The 15,764-nt window shown below is 43.7% G+C and overlaps 2 protein-coding genes across 2 annotated transcripts in view; both read right to left on the bottom strand.

The window, feature by feature from the left end:
- Positions 1 to 6,448, bottom strand: part of LOC308460291 (uncharacterized protein) — a 226,847-nt gene extending 220,399 nt beyond the window's left edge. Inside the window, exons 1-2 of the mRNA XM_080976430.1 lie at positions 4,121 to 6,448; positions 2,769 to 2,918 (exon numbers count right to left, since the gene is read on the bottom strand). Coding sequence (XP_080832556.1) covers positions 2,769 to 2,918; positions 4,121 to 4,254 — 284 coding nt within the window. The 5' untranslated portion in view covers positions 4,255 to 6,448. The remainder of the gene's footprint in view (positions 1 to 2,768; positions 2,919 to 4,120) is intronic.
- A 1,332-nt stretch (positions 6,449 to 7,780) lies between these two features.
- Positions 7,781 to 15,455, bottom strand: LOC308460420 (extracellular calcium-sensing receptor-like). The gene is made up of 4 exons (XM_080976807.1): positions 14,817 to 15,455; positions 13,243 to 13,522; positions 10,244 to 11,101; positions 7,781 to 8,742 (listed from the first exon to the last, which is right to left on the bottom strand). Exons 1-4 carry the CDS (start codon positions 15,029 to 15,031, stop codon positions 8,449 to 8,451), a joined length of 1,647 nt encoding a protein of 548 aa, XP_080832933.1. The 5' UTR covers positions 15,032 to 15,455; the 3' UTR covers positions 7,781 to 8,448.
- Between the last annotated feature and the right edge of the window lie 309 nt (positions 15,456 to 15,764).

Here is a 15,764-nt window from a genome sequence, read left to right as displayed (position 1 = left end):
GGCATGGCATTGATACCAGCAATGGAGAGAGAACCAATTTTAACTAATATTATTTATTAAAATGTTATTTTGTACTTCAGGTATACCAATGGGCACATCTCTCAGTTTTGGCTGCTCTCAATTTCTCCATTTTTCCAATCTAAAGTTGAGTTCTCCACATTTCCACATCAGTTGGCATTTTTAAAAAAAAGTCACGAAAATTCACCAGCATTTTCATATGAACGTCTCCTAATATCCATGTTTGTATGCAATTTACCTAATGTACCCATTTTTGTAAAGTGATTTCCCATAATATAATGCAATTTGGTATTTTACTTCACTAATTATGCATTTCTTTTGGAGACTTTCTAAAGACTCAACTTTATTTCTTTTGCATTTCTTTTGGAGACTTTCTGAAGACACTTTCTAAAGACTCAAGTGATGCTCTTATTGACGTTAGCCTCTGAAAGGCTTCTATCTCAGACCAAATTCTCTAAACCTCCATCCCTGCCAAATTCACCCACAAACTGCTCCAGTTAATCCTTCTCCTGGTAAGAACTAGACAGCGTCTTAGCTGACCATAGCCTCTGGCTCACTCGTCCTGATCTTCAACACAAAATATTGTCAACACGCTGGGGTTAAGCAGCTTAATATTCAGGCCTTGGCTGTCCACATTCACCTCAGCTTTCTCTGGTCTTTGCCTTACACCTCCCTCATCATTTCTCCTAACTGATAGTTAAGTCCCAAAACAGAAAACACAAACCGACATATGCAAAACCTTTCTCAACAGAGGCAGCTTTTTTCATTGGTTCAAAGCAATATTGAAACGAAGAGAAATGGGTAGGCTACCTTAAGTGAGTCGTCCTCAACCTTCTCAAGCCGCCAGCATTATCAGGCTGGCTGTGCCAGTTTCTCGTAGCCTCAGGCTGTTAGTTTACCACCTCAGTGGAGAGGTGAGCTTTTAAGACTCCTCACCTTGAACAATTCTGAGGCGCAGTTCAATATTCAAAACAGAGAAGGACCCCACACCTCATCAACAATGTTTTATCCCATTCACTCACTCTTAAATCAAGAAAGGTCAGTGAGTTGTCCTCAGGGTGTAGGGCTGAGGAAGGGGGAAGATTCTTCAGGTGAGAGCTGGGGAATTTTGTGTTTTATTGTGATTATTAATGGTGTTATTCTTAATGTTCCTTATCTCTCTGCTTCCTCTCTTCTTCTTCTTTTTACTCTTTCTCTATCTTTTCTTTTTCTTTTCTTTTCTCTTGCCTTTTTGTCTTTTGATTTCTGTTTGTTCAAGATAGTGTTTTACTATATTTTATATGCTGTATTAGTTTACTGTTGTTGGCCGCTCTGAGCCCAGCTTCGGCTGGGGAGGGCGGGATATAAATAAAAGTTTATTAATATTTTATTATTGTGAAAACTTTAATACAATATTTAGGGGTGGGGGAAAATAAATTAAGGGGACACCATTGCAGAGGTGCTGAAAGAAGAGCACAGAGTGGTTGATTTTCTCTTCTCTTTCCAATCCCCCCTGAAACCCTGTGAAGATGGTTAGGGCTTCCAGACAACACGGAGTTGAGAAGAGTCCTGCTGAATCAGGTCAAAGGCCCATTGACTTCAGCATCCTGTCCTGTCAATGGCAAACCAGATGCCTCTAGGAAGCCTGCTTGCAAGACCTGAGGGGCAACAGTGTTCTCGCCAATTGCAGTTTTCAGCAACTGGTATTCAGAGGCATAGACATACTGCCTTGAAAAGCAGAGGCAAAACAGCCATAATGGATAGTAGCCATTAATAGCTTTTCTGAATGGCAGTTGCTGGAAACCACAGGAGGGGGAAAACACTCGTGTGCTCCCTGGTTTCCAACAGGCATCCGGTTGGTTCCCACCGGGAAAACAGGATGCTGGATTTACATGAGCCATAGGCCTGATCCAGCAGGATATTCTTACATTGCTAGCTATATCCTCCACAAATATGTCCACGGTAAAAGATAAAGGACCCCTGGACGGTTAAGTCAAAGGTGACTATGGGGTTGTGGCGCTCATCTCACTTTTCAGGCCAAGGGAGCTGCCATTTGTCCGCAGACAGCTTTCTGGGTCATGTGGCCAGCATGACTAAACCGCTTCTGGCACAATTGGACACTGTGACAGAAGCCAGAGCGCACGGAAATGCCGTTTACCTTCCCGCCGCAGTGGTACCTATTTATCTACTTGCACTGGCGTGCTTTTGAACTGCTAGGTTGGCAGGAGCTGGGACAGAGCAACGGGAGCTCACCCCGTCGTGGGGACTTGAACCACCGACCTTCTGATCGGCAAGTTCAAGAGGCTCAGTGGTTTAGACCACAGTGCCACCCGTGTCCCTCTAATATGTCTAATCCTCATTTAAAGCCATCCAATTTTTTTGCCCATCACTACATCTTATGGGAACAAATTCCATCGTTTTACTATATGTTGTGTGAACAACATTCTTTTGTCCTTCCTGAATCTACCATTATTCTACATAGGAGGACCCAAGTTCTAATATTATCAGAGACAGATTAACTTTCTCCACACGAGGAATACTTTTAAACAGTTTTCTCCTGGCCCCCTTATTTGCCTTTTGTCTGAACACTTTTGCCTGTTTGTTCTCCATCTCCCTCGCTCCACGCTTACGCCTTAGTTTTGCAGATGTCTTCCCCACCTCTGCCTGAAAGTAATCCCGCTGAAATCCCTGGGACTTGCTTCTGAGTGACCATGGATGGGATTGGGAAATGAGTCAGAATCCTATGGCTACTTGATGTACGGAGTCCTTACAAGAGATTAGGGAGCTGATGGGTAGTTAAGATTCCACGGAAGTCTTCTTTGTTCAGAGCAACAAAGATGTGAGACGCAAGAGCACCAACGATGAGGTCCCCAGGCTGGTAGTATTCATGTGGGATCCTGAGCAGATAGTTGAGAGTACAACTAGTGGTGTGTTTGCACACCATATGAGGCAAAAGGAAGAGAATGGACACAATAAACACCAGCATACTGAGGCAAAAAAAAATTTCTAGTCAGACTACCTTAATCTCACTTATGTCAGATCATCTACAACATGATCATTAGCTTCAGAACTCTTCAACAGAGTTCAACTCTCCCAGAGAAAAGTGGAAATCCAGCCTCTACCTCTGCCCTATCCCTTGCTTGAAATGGCAGGAAGGGATTTTTTTATACCCATTTTTAGACTTTGGCTGGTATTCTCTAGAGATCTATAGGGATCTTATCCACAGTCATGACAGTGTAATAATTATAGATGAGATAATAACTGGGTGACTTTATTGCCAACAAGAAAGGAAGAAAACTTGTTTGTGATGTTTCATCAAAAGCCATTTTGGTCACTTCATGGGGCCACAAAAGTACGCACAGAGTAAACTACAAGGAGTAAGGAAAGATCAGTGAGTCAGTCTGCTTTTAAAGCAGAAATGCTTGTTCAAAGTTACGATATAAATAAGATAAAGAAATAAAAAATCTGAAAGACTACCAAAGATGGAAGGATCTTTCAATTTCAGTTCACTTGGTTTCTCATATTTCACATCTTAAATTCAGTTCTCCACATTTTTGTAGAGATCTACCATTTTTATTTTTTTTTAAATCATGATCCCCCCCCCATCATTTTAGTGTGAACTTCTGATAAATGTGGGATGTTAGCACCCAAGATGCATATTTAAAGGGTTGACTGCAAAAGCTGTAGAATTCTGTGATGTCATAAACTCTGTAGCAGTTATTTTCAGTTGGAACACTTATGGAAGTTAGTGAACAGCCTTAACAGTTAGAACAGCAGGTATGGACCATTGTGCTGCTTTCTGCCTCAGAATATTAATCAATCTGTAAATGTTAGTCAGTCTTGGATACAAATCTATGTAAGATGTTATAGCAATTTAAGTATCACCAACCTGCATTGTATATTTATCTGCAACTGCAAGCACACTAAGTAAAAGTTTTTTGTTCTTTAAACTTTAATATAGGGTGGCTTGGGAAAAGAGAACTACTGTATTTTTCCATGTATAAGACGCACCCGTGTATAAGACACCCCCTAATTTTGGGGACCCCAAATTAAGAAAATGGAGGGAGATGGCCCAGAGTTGTTGAGCTGTTTTTGGGAGGGGAATGCCCCGAAAATCACTCACCCCATGCTGCCAATCGCACACAATGCAGAATAAAACAAGCGTCTGCCCGCTCGCAGCCAGTGGCAGCCGAACACACACACAATTGCCACAGCGGCAGCCAATCCTCCACAGCCCTTCACACAACCGCCAATCATCTACCCAATCACCGGACCATCAGCCAATCCTAAGCAGCCCTTGCACCAGCCACCAATCACCCACCCAATCACCACTGACAAACTCCTGCTCACAGCTGCAACCAATCACCCGTCCTGTATATGCACTGTCCGTGTATAAGATGTCCCCTGATTTTTAACCTTATTTTTGAGTAAAAAACCTCTCATCTTATGCACGGAAAAGTACGGTAATTAAAGGGTCAAATGACTCAGGCACGTCTTACATAAACTCTGCAAATGGAAACTAGAGTCTAATTCCCACAATAAGCACATTATTGTATGCAGTTTCGACTAATATACACAGTTTTTCAAGCAATTTCTCATAATAGGTAAAGGTAAAGGGACCCCTGACCATTAGGTCCAGTCGTGACCAACTCTGGGGTTGCGGCGCTCATCTCGCTTTATTGGCCGAGGGAGCCGGCGTACAGCTTCCAGTTCATGTGGCCAGCATGACTAAGCGGCTTCTGGCGAACCAGAGCAGCGCATGGAAACGCCGTTTACCTTCCCGTCGGAGTGGTATCTATTTATCTACTTGCACTTTGACATGCTTTCAAACTGCTAGGTTGGCAGGAGCTGGGACTGAGCAACGGGAGCTCACCCCATGGCGGGGATTCAAACTGCTGACCTTCTGATTGGCAAGTCCTAGGCTATATGGTTTAACCCACAGCGCCACCCGCCTCCCTATTTCTCATAATATTATGGCTTTAATATGTTATTTTCACTTGCAGTCATTTTTATGCATGTTTCCCCCTAATCTACACATTTTTGTAAACATGGCGTGGTTGGGGAATGGAATTGCAGATTTAGATAAGTGTGAATTTTGAAGGATCGCTCTGTTTCAGTCCCCACCTTGTTTGGGCAATGCCAATACGATAGATTGTGAATAGAATTTCTCCCCAGCCCTATTGACTGCTAATATATAGATTGTTAACATTCATCTACATAGAAGTTTAGATGTGTCTCCGAAAAAGGTGTGATTGCTAAGATGTTGCTCCTGCACTACAGGAGGAGGAATAGTCACCATTTACAAGGCTCAAAACAGGATAGAGCACTGACAGTAACAGAAAAAAGACTCCATAATGTGTGTGTGTGTGTGAGAGAGAGAGAGACAGAGAGAGAGAGAGAGAGAGAGAGAGAGAGAGAGAGAGAGAGAGAGAGTATTCAACTGCTGTCCGTTCATGTTCACACGTTTTAATTTTTTTATATAACTTTTATTTTAAAATTAAAATTATAAGAAAACGGGGGGAATTTACAGAAGTAAAATCAGAAAGAGAGAGAGAGAGAGAGAGAGAGAGAGAGAGAGAGAGAGAGAGAGAGAGAGAGAACATTATGCAGCATCAGTGCATGGGTATACCCAAAAGATCAAGGAAAACAACAGAAATACTTAACGAACTGACCAATCATGTCGGTTCTGCCCTCCTAACAAAAGTCCTGCCCCCCCCCCCAAAAAAAATCCTGGCTATGCCCATGCATCAGTGCAGACTTGGAACATGAATGCAGCATATACTGTTGTGATTTAACAAATACCTCTGTGTATTTGGGAAAGGAAATTCCATGGTGATTACAAATATTCTGAACACACGGTGGATCAAACCATGTTGATCTCAAGTCCTTTGATTTCTTATCACGCGTACACCATATGACTAGATATATTATAAGACTAAAATTTGGTAAAATAGGTTAAATAAAACAAAAGGGGTATGTATGTGTTGTATCTTATTGATAGCATTTTCATATAGCTCATACAATGTCTTTATGCTGTCATAGTGACCTGGCCTCATGGCTGAGGAAAAGGATTTGGAAATAGAACAAACATTTGTGAATGTCCCTTCAAAATAAATCTCCTCTTGCTAAATGTTGGGTAATACAAATATGTCATGAGTAAATATTGTGTGTACAATGTATACTAGAATATTTTATTAAAACTGCAATCCCATATACATGTAGTGAACTGCAGTAACTTCCATGGATATTCTTGCCAATTAATTGTAAAACTGCAGTCTGAGATGGTCTGTGAAAGGACAACAATGTTCCGGTACCATTTGTGAAGTATCAACCACGACACAACAAACCTGGGGAACCATCAAGAAAGGCAAGAAAATGGGTTGGTTTGTCAGTTGGTTTGTTGCTGGGTTGCTTGGTTGGTTGGTTTTAAATTCCCTACCTCTAAAAATATATATATATCTAATTCAGTTTCTCATTAATTGCTCTCTGATGTTTAGGTCACGCCTCAGCATAATAATGTAGCATTTGGGAGCAAAGATGGAGCCCAGTAAGCCAGCACTGGAGGCCAAGATGGAGAAGATCTCCACAGCCACCATGTGTTTCCCCTTGGAGCTCAGGTAGACTGGAACAAAGGAGATCCAAACACTACAAAATAAAAACATGCTGAAGGTGATGAATTTGGCCTCATTAAAGCTGTCAGGCAGTTTCCTGGCAAAAAAGGCCACAACAAAGCTGAGAATGGCCAAAAAGCCCATGTAGCCCAGGACACAGTAAAAGAGGGCAACTGACCCTTCGTTGCAGCCTAGAATGATTTCTCCCGTCACATAATGCTTGTCAAAATGGGGAAATGGGGGAGAGGTTCCCAGCCACACAGTGCAAATACCAGCTTGGATAATAGTACAAGTCAACACAATGGCGCTTGCCAGTCTTTTCCCCACCCATTTCCTCATTCTGGATCCTGGTTTGGTGGCCATGAATGCCAGAACAACGGTAATGGTTTTGGCCAACACACAAGAAACAGTCACTGTGAAAACCACACCAAAAGCCATTTGTCGGACAAGGCAGGTCACTCTGTCTGGTCGGCTGAGGAAGATGAAGGGGCAGAGAAAGCAAAGGAGAAGAGACGAGAGGAGAGTGTAGGTCAGGTCTCGATTGTTGGCCCTGACGAGTGGTGTGTCTTGATGCTTAGCAAAGATTACTAGGACCAAAAGAGTGAGCAGAAAGAAAAGGAGAGAGAGAAATGCTATGGACATCCCGAGTGGTTCTCCCAAAGTCAGGAAGCTTATTGTCTTTGGAATGCATTGTGTTTGGTCCTTGCTTGAATAGTGATCTTCTGAGCATCCAATACAGTCATTCATGTCTGAGGTAAAAAAGAAAAGATTAGATGCAGACTCATCATGTCTTAAAGAGCAAATACAAATTCCACCAATATGGACCTCTTCGAATGAAATCGGAAATATCTTAGGTATTTCCCAACAAACCAGATACAATGTAATGTGTTTGAACCCCAAGCCAACTAGCATGTGTAGCTACTGGTGCCTCCTACCATCTTCATCTGGTATGTCAACTGTGGAGATATTTGGATCGGGATGGCCTGGCCACTGTATGTGAGGGGAGGAAGGGGGAAGAGTTTTTTCTCTTACCCTTCTGGGAAGCAATCCTTCCTTCGGGACATGGAGCACAATCATAGCAGCAGAATTTCTCCCCCTCATTCTTTTTCTTTCTGGATCCAGGAGGGCAACTTGGGCTACACACAGAATGGGGTGGAACCTGTCCATTGGAATAAGCATGGGGACAGTTTAGCACATATAGATGTATAGGATCTTTGCCTCCCATTATCTCAGCTACAATTAGGAACGCATGGCATTCCAAGCATTCTCAGTATTGTATGCGCAGTGGGAATTTAGTATTGACTAAGAGGTGCGAATGATCTCCTCAGAACCAACTCAGGGTGAAAAATACCACTATCCACAATTGAGGGGTGGTGAGGTGCTTAAAATGGCTTTCTTTTGAGCCTCCTTCAGGCACTACAGAAAATGCACAGGGGCTCAAATTGAGGAGTGGGTGAATATTCACCAGTCCTGCACCCAATGTCCAAAGACATCCTTGGTGTACTTGTTCCCCCTCTGATCTTCCTGTGCTGAGTAGGGGGGTGTAAGGAGCAGTCTAACACACATGTCTGAACATGCTTAGAAGCCTCTCTGGGATTTGGAACATTGTGTTGTTATCACATTTCCAAACTGAAAAGAGGCTTCAGCTGACTCCTTTTAGAAGCTTCCTTCATATCTTCCTGCCAAAGACAAGGAGCAATCAGGGGTGTAGTATGAAGACCTGGAAAACATACTGGGTAACGGGTCCTAAAAAAAAAAGAAAAAAAAAAGAAAAATAAGGATTCCATGTTCCACATGTGTTTCAAGATATGTACCACACTTTGATAGGAACACACTTGACTCATGATCTGCAATGCAATAATATTTTGTTTACCCACATCTCATGGACATTGCTGTCATTCCTCACCTGGAGAAAACTTTTATGCCACACCATTTTGTCCTCATGAATGGAAAATTGCTTTCCTGGGGGAGCCTCCAGATCTATCCTCCCAACCTTGATTCTCACATAGGAGTTATTTGGGAAAATGACCAAGTTCGTAATATCAAATCCTGTTTCTAATTCCCTGTTTTCACCGAAAGATACTTTTTCTCCAGCACTGTTGTTAAATGAGACACTCCTAAGAAAGGGGTGAAGCTGCATTGAAAGGAAAACAAAGGAGCAATGAATTAAAGCCCGAATGTCACTCCTTATTGAACTCAGTTTGAGGCAGATCATCTGCCTGTAAATGACAGGGATTTTAAAGCTCAGACTAGAGCTTTAAATCTTTTGAAGGGTGGTTTATACACCTTTTAAAGAAGCTAAAGCACATAGTTCCCTGCTGAACAAGAAACAATTACAAGGGCTGAAGCCACAGGGTGGAAGCTTTTGATTGCAGATGCAGTATCCCCAAAAAGTCTCAATAACATCTTGCCATTCCACTCTGGACCGTCTTGCACAACAAATTCATCATCAAAGGCACTGAATTCATTGTTGCCCACTTCACTACAAGAAACACTGGTGGCTAAAACTCTCCCCTTCCTCCCTTCTCCCTGGTCGGAAGAACCACAGAGCAATTGGAGAAGCCACCGGAATTGCTGGCTTGGTAGGACTTTTCCAACTAACCAATAAGTGTCTTAAAGGCCCCCGATAGCAGCGTAAGGGGATGAGAGCTTGTAAAAGGGAAAGAGCAATGGAGGACCTCACTCCCCCAGCCCCTAAACTGTGAGATGAAAGCATCCAAAATGCTAAGGAAAGGCTTAATGCTCACAAGGGCTAGAGAACTCTGTGATGTCCTTTGCGGGAGGCACTTATTTCAGTTGGTACAATTATGGCAGTTATGAACAGTCTTAACAGAGCAGCAGTTATGTTCTGTTATGCTGCTTCCTGTCTCAGAGTTAGTCAGTCTGTAGCAGTTTTTGTCTTAGGTTCAAATCTATGTAAAGTGTATTGGTAACATAAGGAACACCTGCCTGTTTGGAATATTTAATCTAACCCGTGCAAGTACACTGAATAAAAGTTATTCTCTGTTTAAAATGTAAAAGAGAGTCAATTGCATAGTTTTTATAGGAGGGGAAAAGGAACTACTTAAAGGGCCAAACAACCCAAGCTCTCTTCCACATAACTCTGTAAATAGGAACTAGTGTTTAATTCCTACATAAACGATCAGAGAATGAGGTCTATTTCCTGGCAAATGATATCTTCCCTTTTCAAATCCCTGTCTGCAATGGCTTTGCAGTTCTGGCAGACACCATGGGCAATGAGGAGAGATGGGATCTCGCCCACAACCTCGACCCTCCAGATGTTTTGAGACTACAGTTCCCATCATTCCTGACCACTGGTCCTGCTAGCTAGGGATCATGGGAGTTCTAGGCCAAAAACATATGGAGGGCCAAGGTTGAGGAAGCCTGACTTAGACAGTCACTTCCAATATATTGTGTCTTGGAAAAACCATCAAATTTATTTCTCAAATTCTCTTTAGGGAAAATGCAAAAGAGCCACACTGAGCGTTTATTGCAGAGAAGGAAGAAATTAATAATAGAAGAGACTGAAGTTGAATGAGAGAAATGCTGTATGGTTATCTATACTAATTTCCAGGGCACTGTTGCACATACCCCTGGACATCATGATCCTGCCCATGTCAAATGGTAACCAGTACCTGCCAAGCTTGCAGTTTTGGTAGCTCCTGCATCTCTCCTTCCATCGCTGCCCTCTGTTTGGACCTGTGCAAGAATGTGTTATGTAAAGCATGTGCCATGGCATAGACAGCATTATAGACACTGTAGCTGTGGCCAGTCATGCTCATCTCAAAATCAGATGAAGGGAGATCCTCCAGCTTCTCATCTCCGGTGCAGCTTCCACTGGGCTTCTCCTCTGTGTTGGACTTTGGAAATAAACAGCGAAAAACCAGGGTCCAGAACTGCTTGAGAAAGTCGTCTCCATTTTCCTCAAAGGGGTTTAGGAGCTGAAGAAAGTCTCTGAATCTTTGCACCTCGTTTGAATGAACTGTAAAGGAGATGGAACCTTGGAAGACTTGCATATCCCATCTTGTTGGATAAGTGGTTCCTATGAAATCAAGCTGAGCAGTCAGAATCCACACTTTCCTCATAGGTGTCCCAGCCACATTTTCCCTTTCACATTGTGCTAACATTGGTTGTAACGCAAGTATGGATGCAGAATTCCCGCAGAAAATAACAGCACTGGCTTTGCTCTTCACAATCACTTGATTCACTTGGAGATACAGTAAATGAATGTTATTATATTCATAACTAGTTTGGGGAGTTCTCTCTAAGAAGGCCGAGCAAATATGCTTCCTGGAAAGCAGAGGTTGCAGCGTCTGCATACACTTCTCTCCACTGTCATTATTGCCAGCAAGTAATCCGACCCATGTCCATGAAAAGTGGAGAAGTAACTCAACAATCCCAGTGTACTGATGGTCATCGCTGGGCACCATCCGGTAGAAGGGAGTGGATCGGCTTTGATCCGTGTTCTGTGGAGCAAAGGAGCCATAACTGAGCTGAAAGGAAATGAAGAAATATAAATTGGTTCATGGATGTAGTAGAAGGAACTCATATGCGGTGTCTGTTCTGTCAAAAAGAGTGGAAGAGAAAACTGCATTTCCCAAGATAGGAACCAGGAGAGGCTGCGTTGCATACATAGCTCCAACATCCAAGAAAAAGTCATAGACACTGGATTGTAGAAGGATGCGTAACCTCACACCCAGGTCCTTATGTTGCCCTCGGGATACTCTACAGAGCTTGCCTCCAGGACGTATGTCTCAGTCATCCTGTGCCACACAGTTCATATACTTGGCTAGTATGTGTCTCTGAACAGTAATACTGCCTCTTGCTTGCCTGGATAGAGAGAGGTTGATTTGGAAACATCTGGTGTTTGCATGGCTGAACTGCAGCCTACAGAACTAGAGGGATGTCTCTTGCCCCAACTACCATTGCCATGTGCCCCCTAAAAGCTCACACATGTGGGAACCCAGCCCCTAGCACTAATTTAAGAAGAACGGTGTGCTGCTCCCATGGGTTAACCGTGAGGCGAGGTCCCAGTCTGAGGTCAAGGGTGCAGTATGGAGGCTGTCCATCAAAGCTGAAGCTGGGTCCAAGGCATGGAGTCGGGTGAGGTCAGGAGCTCCGGCAGACAAGCAGGACAGGGTTCAGGCAGGAACTGGCTACCAACAATGTTGGTCCCACAACTTGGGACTGGGGCTGGCTGGCTTTTATCTGCCCTGAGGCATAGGGCGGCCCCAGTCCACAGGTGACTCGCCTCCCCTGGCCTGGAGGTGAGCACTCCTGCTGCGGGAACTTAGTTCCCTCCGCCTCTCTGTCCTGAGCCTCTGCAGCTCAGGAGAGGCTGGAGGGTTACCGGACCCAGAGCTTCCCCTGACGGGGCTGAGAGTGGAGCACCTGCAGGCAATGGGTCCTCCATCACCTCAGGAGCCAGAGCAGACTCAGCTGGTGCCTGCACCTGAGGAGCCAGCACAGGTGAGGACGCATCAGGCTGAAGCCCCAGCCCTGGCTCAGCTGGTTCTGGAGGCGGGGAATCCTGCGCAGGCTGGGATTCCTCAGGTTCAGCCTCCGAGTCTGAATCCCAGGCCATCACAAACGGCCTGATATGGTTATTTACTTGATACTATGGTTGGGACGGCCCTGGCAGAGGCTGTGTTGACATTTCCATTCCACCTTAAGGAACAGACATGGGATTGTTACGTGTCACATGTCTGTTTACATTCCAGCACAGTATGCTGGGAACTTCCGTTGTGTGTATTGCTTTTGCTTTTGCTGTTCTCTCTGAGACAACATGTGAGAGAGAGATGACATGTTTTTTTGTCCTGATTTATGATTAATAAATCTTTAGTTTTAGAATGCTTCCACAAGCCTCACGCCTATTCCGTGTGCACAGTTCGATCTGCTGATTGTGTGCCCTGGCTATGAAGCCCGGCTCACTGATTTATGTCGGAGCAGAGGCGATGGTCTTCGCACCGGGCCACTGGAAGGAGACGGCCCAGCTGGGGCTAGCCAGCTGGCCTCCCGGCCCTCTGCATGTCGACAGGCTATTCTCTCACTTTCCTCCTCATGGAAAGTGTAAAAGGTGACATCAGAGACAACCTTTTGGTCACAGCAACCCATTTATAGCTCACCAGGTACCAATAATGTTTTCTTTCAGATGCAAGGTGAACTTATAAAAAAAAATTATTTTAGCTATTTATATTTTTATATATCTAAATCCTTTAAATATAGAAAACCTCCTAAAGTGACTTACCATTAAATTACGTTTTTAAAACCCAGTGCTATTTTTCTAGAAAAAGAGGTGCTGGAGCCCACCTTGAACTTCTCTCTTGTTCTCATAGAATGGCAATGGTGCCCAACTGAGAGGTGCCTGCACTGAGCTATGGCAAACACTGGGTGAACACTGGTTAAAGGTTAAGGGTAAAGGGACCCCCGACCATTAGGTCCAGTCGTGACCTACTCTGGGATTGCGGCGCTCATCTCGCTTTAGGGCCAAGGGAGCCGGCGTACAGCTTCCGGGTCATGTGGCCAGCAGAACTAAGCCGCTTCTGGCGAACCAGAGCAGCGCACGGAAACGCCGAACACTGGTTAGGAAAGATAATAATAAGTGAGCTGTGAAGTGCCCAAATCAGTATTTTACCTGGGGAATCTTGTAGACACCCAATATGGTTGCTATGTAGAGGGATGTTCCAAAGTCAAGACCCCCAATGACAGTCATCAGATTTTTTTCAATTCCGCACCTGTAGTTGGGATGCATGGAAATAAGGTCCAGAATGGCCCGGTAGGTCATCCTTTTACTGGTGTAACTGTCATAGATGTGGAATCCCAAGGTGATATTAGACAAGATCATGGGGTTCTCATTGATCTCCTTGACCGCAAACACCAAAGCCAGAATATGCTGATAGTTCTTAGGCATAATACTGTAATGGATAGAGGAAGGATAGTAACCAACATTTCTAGATCCGTGAAACATTTTCAGCTTGACATATTTTCAACTTGGGGTGCCATGTGTGTTTGTCATAGCCTGGCTTGGAGGAGAACAAATGGGGCTCTTAAAGCCTACTTCAAAGGTAAGATCAGCTTTTAAGATTCCTCACCAAAAACTCTTTTCAGGCTTTGTTTAATATTCCAAGGGATAGACCAGGGAAGGGCTCACACCTCTTCTCCAACATACTATCCTTTGGGAGCCTTTGCCTATACTGTAGTATGGCTGCTCTTACAAGAGTATCTACTGAGTTGGCCGTCACTCTTTACCTCATCAGAGCTATGCATAATTTGTTTACATTTGTTAGATTCCTCACCCAAAACTCTTATCAGGATTGCTTTAATGTTAAGACCAGAGAAGGGCACCTCACTTTACCCCCAACGTGCTCCCTTACCTCTGAAATCAGGATGGTGCTGTGGAGAGCTGTGGAATTTCTATTTCTCTCCCCATCCCTCACCATAACACACTGTGGGGTCAAAGCAAGCCTCTCTCAAGAACTCAAAGTGAAACCAGAGAGCTATTTTACCACTTGCACTTTGGGGAGTATCCTGTCACCTCCCCCATCCCCTATATCTCCCCTCCTGCCTGGTGATGGGTCCTGGAAGCTTTCAACAGTTGGATGTTGATTACTTCTCCGAGGGTGCTTCCAATGTTTTGGGTTGTGATTCTAACACCTATGAGGAAATTCAGCGCAAAGTGTGGGACAATGCAAGCTTCACACATTATATAAGCTCCACACAAACAAATCAGAATGAGTGCTCATTAAAAAGCCAACACTGTCTAATATGGATGAATGCTAAATAAACAAGTCATCTGAAAGTGACTCTGGTGTTTGCACCTGTTTGGGGACTCTGCTTCTCTTACTTCTTTGGCTCTTCAGTGCATTCAGAAGCCCCTCATTTCAAGAAGGGCTTCCACATCGGAAGCTCAGATTTCCAAGTAAAACTAAACCCTTGCTCTTCTAATGAAGCGCTGCCTGGAAGAGAATTGTGAAGAGGAGGGAGGAAATGGGGGATCATAACTGATCAGCAAGTCCAAGCTATCTCATCTTACTAGCAGTGTCAGATCACCATTTCCCTTCCTCTAAGGTAACTCCTCAGTTTAGCACCTCTACTATTCATACCTCTGACGGGGGTGGGGGTGGGGAGGGGAATCCTACCGAAATTTATGGTTAGCATTGGGGAATCAGAATCAAATGATTTGTTGATGTGTACTTGATTACTACTTACAAGAAAGTACGAACTTGATGGGTGATAAGGATTTCTCTGAAGTCTTCTTTAGCAAAAGAGCCAAAGATATGAGAAGCAAGTCCACCAATTATAAAGTCACCAGGCTGATAGAATTCATGTGGAATGCTGAGCAAATGATTGGTGGTGCAACGTTTGTTATGTTTGCACATCACACATGGCAGAAAGGAGAGAATGTACACAATAATCAGCAGCATGCTGAGGCAAATGTTCCTTCTAGTCACACACCTTTACTTCCATCGAGAACATGCCTGTTAGCTTCAGAACCAACCTCACTAGAATCTTTTGCCCTCACACAAATGCCATGTCATTCCACCAATCCACAGATTAAAAGACTGAATTACAACTCTCCAAGTGAAAAGTGGAAATCCTGCCTCTTCCTCTGCCCTCCCCATTGTTTGAAATGGCAGGAAGGGATTCTTTAATACTAGTCTTTGACTAGTATTCTCTCAAAATCTATGAGGACCTTATCCAAAGGAGATTCAGTGATGACAAGTGTGATAATTACCAATGAGATAATAACTAGGTGCTGTTATTGCTGGGAAGATCGGAAGAATGGAGAAAAACATGTTTTGTGATGTTTCATGAAAAGCCATCTCTGTCAGTTCCTGAGACGAGACACAAAGGGCACACAAAGTAAACTACAAAGAATAAGAAAAGAACAGAACAGTGAGCCTGTCTTTTTTCAGAGAAGGAATGCTTCACTTGACCATAGAATATGCATTATCTGTCCTCTAAACCTTCTTGCATGAACCTCCCTTTTTTAGCTTACTGACTATTACACTAAAACAAACTAGGGGAAGGCAGGTTCGGTTTGAAAATAGGAAGGTTTATACAGGGGCGGATCTACTATGAAATGAATGGGTACTATGTGGCACCTGTAGCAGTGCAAATCTGTAGTTTCAGCACATGGATAATTCCTAGGCTTTA

Source organism: Podarcis pityusensis (assembly GCF_964106645.2).
Source record: "Podarcis pityusensis genome assembly, chromosome: 13".
NCBI classification, from domain to species: Eukaryota; Metazoa; Chordata; class Lepidosauria; order Squamata; family Lacertidae; genus Podarcis; species Podarcis pityusensis.
The sequence above is the reverse complement of the archived record's forward strand: the minus strand, read 5'-3'. Positions and strand labels throughout refer to the sequence as shown.